The sequence below is a fragment of the Alligator sinensis genome, unplaced genomic scaffold (assembly GCF_000455745.1).
Source record: "Alligator sinensis unplaced genomic scaffold, ASM45574v1 scaffold173_5, whole genome shotgun sequence".
Taxonomy (NCBI): Eukaryota; Metazoa; Chordata; order Crocodylia; family Alligatoridae; genus Alligator; species Alligator sinensis.
Genome location: NW_005842198.1, coordinates 419,548 through 426,702, shown reverse-complemented (window position 1 = coordinate 426,702; position 7,155 = coordinate 419,548). Strand labels below are relative to the sequence as shown.

The 7,155-nt window shown below is 37.6% G+C and overlaps 1 protein-coding gene across 16 annotated transcripts in view; it reads right to left on the bottom strand.

Annotated features, from left to right (window-relative positions):
• Window positions 1-7,155, bottom strand: part of CHD9 (chromodomain helicase DNA binding protein 9) — a 205,391-nt gene that overhangs the window by 39,864 nt on the left and 158,372 nt on the right. For all 16 annotated transcript variants that reach the window (XM_025207519.1, XM_025207521.1, XM_025207511.1 and 13 more), the window contains 9 exons: window positions 6,102-6,301; window positions 5,496-5,655; window positions 3,528-3,617; window positions 2,668-2,771; window positions 2,473-2,590; window positions 1,935-1,992; window positions 1,589-1,631; window positions 437-656; window positions 71-273 (listed from right to left, as the gene is read on the bottom strand). In XM_025207519.1, the coding sequence (XP_025063304.1) occupies window positions 71-273; window positions 437-656; window positions 1,589-1,631; window positions 1,935-1,992; window positions 2,473-2,590; window positions 2,668-2,771; window positions 3,528-3,617; window positions 5,496-5,655; window positions 6,102-6,301 (1,196 nt within the window). The remainder of the gene's footprint in view (window positions 1-70; window positions 274-436; window positions 657-1,588; window positions 1,632-1,934; window positions 1,993-2,472; window positions 2,591-2,667; window positions 2,772-3,527; window positions 3,618-5,495; window positions 5,656-6,101; window positions 6,302-7,155) is intronic.

The window sequence follows — 7,155 nt, the reverse complement described above, 5'->3', positions numbered from 1 at the left end:
GGAATGCCATTTTTAAAGGATACTATAAACACACAGTGTAATATAATTTCCTCTGATATAGCATACACACCTTCTTTTGAGGGGAGACGACAGACTCTTCTGCACATAGACATAAATGCATATAAGTACTTCTCCAAACTCTCATCAGTTTTCTTATGTAGCCTAGCCATAGCTCTGAATTTTGTCCAATCGAATCGGCCCCTGTCAGGATCAAATACCACTCCAAATGTAGACACAACTCTGTAAAAATCAGCTTCTTCTCTTCTTGTCCATCTTGATGGGTAATAGAAAGGAAGGGGGAAAAATCATATTTGGAAGGTCAGTTATTTTATTAATATTATTTCCTGGTGCAAAGAGATAACATGTTTTAAAAGTGTTTTCTGAATTCTTACATTATTTTGTGGTTAAAGTGAATATATTTGTACTCTGTACATACCTTTGTTGCCTTTCAATCTTGGCAGCCATTTTTGGATTTAGAGCAGCTTCTTCATATGAAGGCTGCATCACACTGGCCTGAACCGGGAATGCTGGCTGGATCTGCTGTGTCTGCCTATTTTTATTAGTACGTTGATAGGCTGTTATTAGGCGGCGCAGACGTGTTGTTAGGGCAGACTGAGTGGGCCAATAAATTTTGTCTCCTTCCATCATCTGACCATCTATATTACAACAAAATCAAATTAGGAAATGAATTAATCACTGATGGTGCCTTAGGTTTTACATCAGGGGTAAAAAATTATTTGTGTTGGAGGTCCACTTAAGAGTTTTGGAAAGCTGTTGTGGGCTGGATCAGCACCCCTCTCCCACCCACAACAGTTCACCAAAACTCACTTAGTGGCAGATTACCAGACTGGTCCAGGGGCACCAAACAGAATGGGCGGGTGGGGTCTCCATGGAGACTGGCCCAAGACCCACGTAGGCAGGGTACACTCATCTGGGCAGATGGGATAGGGCTACGGGTGGGCAGAAAGCAGCGTCTAGGAGTGGGATGGGCAGGTGGGGCCAGGACCAGGATTGTGGGGCAGTGACAGTGTGCATCTGGGGTCTGAGGCAATGTCGCAATCCACTCCCAACATGGCCCCACGCTGTTACTGCCCCATGATCCTGGCTCCAGCTCCTCCCACCCACCCCACTCTCAGACACCACTCCCATCCCATCTACCCAGATGAGCATGGCCTGCCTACGGTGGTCCACGGCTGGTCTCCATGAAGACCCTGCTGCCCCGCTCCCAACGATGGGTGTGGGGCAGATGGGTCGGGGTGACACTGGGAGCAGCACTGGAAGGCTGCCACCAGGACTGCCAGGAAGTGGAGTCTGACTGCTATGCCGCTCCAGCCCTGCATTTACTGTACAAGAAAGAAACATTAGGAAGCTGAAATTAAGTTGCACAAGAAACCTAAGCCAGGTGGGATCAGGAACCCACTGCATGCTGGATAAAATCCCTGACTGGCTGGATTTGGCTCGCAGACTGTATTTTGCCCACCCCTGCTCTACACTATTTCTAAAGCAGGACATAGGCCTTAGCATGACTGAACCAAAAGGAATCTAAATACCAAAATTAGGGTCAGGCCTGAAGTTTATTTTATTTTACCTCCATCTGCTATTACAAGATCTCCTGGTGATGAAACATCATCCTAAAAAAGAGTTGAAATAAATCAGAAAAGTAAATCTTTCAAGTAAGTCGAAGTCAAGTAGTCAAAACATCTTGGTGTTACAAATTATAATTTACAATATTAAGAGGAATAGTAATAGCTATCATATTTGAATAATTGGATAGTAAGGCCTGTGAAAGGATTTAATAAAAATTCTTTCCATAGATTCCTAGGGAAAAAAAGCTGTTGTGTGTTTAGAAAATGTTAAAATAAATAGGTCTACAAAGCTAGAAATAAAGCTCTCTCATTGTAATAGAAGAAATAAGAAGCAGATGTACACAGTACCTCCATATCATCTTTAAACATTGCTGGGGCTGGTTTATATTCTGGATCTTCTACATCCCTGTTGCAAGTTCAATACAATAAAGTAATCCATTTTAATTATGCAGTAACAATGTATATATAGCAATAATATATCCCTACCTAAATATTATACTATAAATCATATCATATTAGCAAATAGGGCCCAACCCAAGGTAATGATTTAGACGGGTCAGAATAGAAGTCTATAAGGAGTTTGCGTTATAAGAGCAGGGTGCTCTGGTGATTGCTGCTGCCACCACATCCCACTCCTGTCCCCCTGCCGCCCCAAGCCTTGACCCCAGCTTTCTGGCATCTCTTCCCAGGCTGAAAAAAATCACTAGTTATGCCCTGATATCAGCCCTAATTCTGCTACCACATAGATTAGAAAAAACAGAAGTAATGCCATTTACATAAATCACAGTAATGTAAAAAAGAACTGAGAAAAGAATCATGTTCAGTATGCAAGTCCAGTTTACTTTAAATAGTTCATGCACTTATGACTAGTTTGAAATATTCTTACCCGTCAATGTAATCGTTTGCTCTCTGTTCAGCAGCAACTGCTTTTTCATCTGGTTTGCCCACCCTTTCCAAGAAGCACAGGGCTGGGTCTGCTCTGATAGTGTTGTACTTCTCATAACCTGAAAGGGAAGAAACACAGTATAAACCATTTTTTTCAGACCCACCCCCTAACACTACCCCCATCCTTGTTGCTTACCGTGCTTAAAAACTCCAATTAAGAGGGATTTATCTGCATCCGCATCCCACCATTCTGCTGGGACTTCAGAGTGGTCTGGCTCAGGTACCCAAATATCAATTTCACTGAAAAGTTCAAGAAAACAAATGTCAATTCTCTACACAGGGAAAGAAGAAATTTAATTTGTCTGCATCGTGCCATATTTATACCTCATTTTTTTAAAAACAAGCATAAATTATTCTATATATCCAAACACGTATGTACAGAACTCCATGTCCAAAAACAAGATAAATCAAGATTTGTCAAGAGCTAGCAGATTTTTTAAAAGATATTTAGAATGTAGTTATATTTTATAAATTTGCATTACATGTGTGTATGTGCGTACACGCACGTGCACACATGGAGAAAAGGTCAGATACCAAAGACAGTTGTATGTACCACATACAAAGGAACATAAAGGACAAGGATAATTTTTCACTAGAGGTTCACAAGTTTTGGAATCTGAGGCTAAATTAAAGTATAGAAATCCTTTAAATGTCACTGAAATCAGTGAAAATGTTGCTGTTGACTTCAATAAGATAAAATGAGACAACTAAACCTGCACACTTAGTAGCAGAGGAAATCTGATAGAGTAAAAATGTTATAAGTACACTTACATCCAATTGAATAAATGTATTTTGTAAACTGAGCTTATAAATACTCTAAATCAACATCAACTGATAATTGTTAATGATAAATAAATGACAGGAAGCTTTTTGTGACTGTCAAACACCATGTTATTTGTCATATGACCATATTAAATATCTTGAAATGCTACTGAAAGGTTTACATTTAAAAAAAACCCCAAAACAAACAAAACCCCCCCCCTCAGTATCATTCACCTGGCATCAGCTCCATCAAACACTTTTTGGAAATCATTTCCAATGACTTCTTGTTTTAAATAATACAGCATCCTTACTCGTAGCAAGACCCTAAATACAAACACACAAAAAAGACCCAAATATTAGAACTCACTTGAGGTCTTCTATTTGACAAGATACTTTTGTATGTAATTGGCTTGATTCAGGGATTGGAGCGTCATTGTTTGTTGTCTGTGTTCACACACTTTCCTTAATTCCCATGATTCATGGAAGGAGACTAACACTTTTCGTTACAAAAGATGCTTGCAACCAGACCTACCCATTCCATTCTTTGAAACACTTTGAAATACAGGAAGGTACCAAGATCTGCCGTTAAAGACATGTTTTTTTTTTCCTTGCTGCCTGAACATAACGTTCAGGCTTGGCTGAATTATAAAAGATTATAATTGGCATTTTCCTTTTTCCTCTCTTGTACTCTTCAGGAAAATTTTGGCCCTCAATGTTACAATATTCTAACAAGTCAGGACAATATCGACACAGAAGCACTACTGTTAGCACCACTTTATATTAGGAACTGTAAGAAAAGAAGGAGACATCTCCCAAACAGTGAGAAGCCTGGGAAACCTGAAAAGTCCTTGCTCTGTGCCAACCTGCTAAGGAAAGTTGCCAAAAATTGGGTCAGTTTATAAATTAGGACTCTCAGGGCTTCCGGGTTCCCAGCTAAATTGTGGCAAGACTTGTAATTCCAGCTCCTACAATCTTAAGCTCTTCAGCAGCTTGACTACAGAATGGAAGCAAAGCTATATTTGCAAAGCCTTCCAGGCTCCCAAGGAGAATATTTTGTTTTGGAAATACTGGATTTTTATTATGACTTTGAATTAAATTTCCCCAAACCCCTTTCCTTTTCTTTTTTTTTTTTTAAATAGAAGGGGAATAAAATTTCTTGGCCAAATTTAATTATTAGTTCTGTAACTCAGCTGGTATCTCTGTTGTCGTGTTGAAAGTTTTGCAAACCATGCTGATGGTGCTGTACTAGTAGGGCACATAATAGAACTTATATTTACTGTCTTCCTTTTCAAAATATCTTCAGAAACTGCATACAAAAATCACCATAGTAGAAGAATACTTAAATCACCAAGTCAAGTACTCTGACCTGCAAGTTGGATTAATAGATGCTCACACATCCGTAATTCAGCCCTCTTGTACATTTATTACATTAAATGTACATATTTCATATGCATTATGAAGTCATTAATTATATAACCACTATTTTTATACAGAAAAACTTGTTCATTTACTGTACAAGAAAGAAATATTAGGAAGCTGAAATTAAGTTGCACAGGAAACTTCAAATTTGGTATTTCATAAATTACAATTTAGATTGTTTCCCCCTTTAACAAAATATTCGTTTAACATACTTTAATTTGATATACTATTTATATGTACAGTAGTGGTACTTTAAATATTTTCTGTAATATTAGCGGCCTTTCAAAATTTTTCTATTACAATTTGCCTTTCAAGATGGCTTTTAGGCCCCAGAAGTTGAAGTCTCCTAAAACAATTTAAATGAGCAATAAAATCTATGATTATTTGGCAATTCATTGCATCTCCACTACAGAAAAAAATGTACTCACTTGCCTCCATATTTACACACAACTGTGAGTAATCTACCTCCAGGTTAAAATCCCGATTCCACTGAAGTTGATTAATTTTTTTTCCTTTTCATATTAACGGGTGAGGACTTCAACCCTACAATACAGATTTTCCCATGCTGTGCACCCTCAAGCAACTCTGAATATCAAGACATTTCCCCACCTTCTGATCCCTATAGCCCATTTACTCTAACCAAACAGAAATGCCACGAAAAACCCATACCTACATACCAATAGGAAAAGTCTTATTTCTAAGTGTATAAGAATGAAGAGTTAGAAGAAAATAATGCTTTTAGATGAAATGCAAGTATAATTTTTCAGTTTAAGAGATATTTACTTGTTGCAGTGGTGCTTTATGTGCTTTTTATATCCTTCATCTTGAAGTAGATGCTCAGGATTATATTTTCGAAGCCATTCTGCTTTATGTATATCAAAGGTGCTGGCCTGACTCTTTACTTTCTTTCCTTTTCGACCTCTGGGTACAGGGGCTGACAAACCTACATAAAATGAAGATACAACACAGTAGCATTAATGCACAATTGACAAATCATCTGTAGTTTTTCTAAAATGTATTATGTGCTTAAAAAAAGGGACATCCTGGACACAATAATCTACACTGCTACACAGAATATCAGGTTTACTATATTTGGACATTGGATATTGGCTCCTGGTCTGTGAGGGAAAGAATACTTGGAGGTTTATTTCATTAGTTAAGGACAGAAGGAAAAAAAATTGATCCAGCTGTCACTTAGCAAGTAGGGTACTATGTTTCAAAGAACAGGAAGCAGAGGAAACATTGATGCTGATAAAGCACATCAATCCATTTTAGCAAGTTGCCTCATAGTCGAGTATGAAGAAAGGGCACATAATTCTTTTTCATTCCTTTCCCTAAAATCCTTAATACATAACTTGAGCGACATTACAGAAATGTGTAGTTCTTTACCTAAGTGATTCTGTAGCTCACGTGTTTGCCCATCCTCTGTTGGAGTGATAAGATCCCATATAAAACTTTTTATTTTTTCATCTCCTCTGTAGTGAACAAGGCAATATGCTAAGAGGGCTCGACAAATTATCTCCACATCTTGTTCGTTTAGCTGTCTCTTGAAGCGCCCATGTGACAAAATCTCTCTCCATCGACCCCACCTGGTCCAAAGTGACACATATATCAGCATTTTTTAAATATAATAATCTGTATTCTTGCAATAGGGAACATTCACTAAGATTCTGTAGGGGTTTTGTTTTGGGAGGGGGTTTTTTTTGCTTTTTTCATTTCTTCTTTAAATTACTGTAGTAAAAAAAATGTTAACCACCTCAAGCTTCAAACAGTATTTTGTAAGGGTAAAAGTAACCATTTCAAATTAAAGCTGGCAGACCATCTAAAAGATATCAACTATTGTCTAAGGTTTTAAATATGCTTGCTACAATATTGCTAAGTATATATATTACTGTCCACACACAGTACAGTCAAGAAGAAAAGTTCCTACAGTTAAAATCATAAATCACAGATGTCTATATTGCTGGCCTGATTTTCAAAATGCTGAGGACCTGTAAGTTCCTATTCAAGTCATCTGGAATTGCAGACTATAGAGGGAGTCCAACACTTTTCAAAACAAGTTCAGTTATTTAGGCAATAATAACTGACTAATTAATCTAAACTTTAGCAGCCTCTTATTGAAAAGACGTCCTACTTTTTCTTACAGATTTGTAGTAAACACAAATTGTAAATTTCACACACTAACTGTAATTTATGTCAATCCATAGTTTCTGTCTCACACTAAAAGAGACAGCATCCCCCTTTTAACTGTGTTAAAGTTTCTCAGAGAATAAGAGATTTACAGAAAGTATATAAATTCCTAATTTCAAACAAATGCCCAAAACATCACATGCCATACACCTTAAAACTGCTGGTTGGTTTAACTGCTCTATAATTTACCAGTACTATTTGGAAGCTGCAGTTTGAGTTCCCTAAAGCACCTCCTTCTCAATATGCTTAAGGG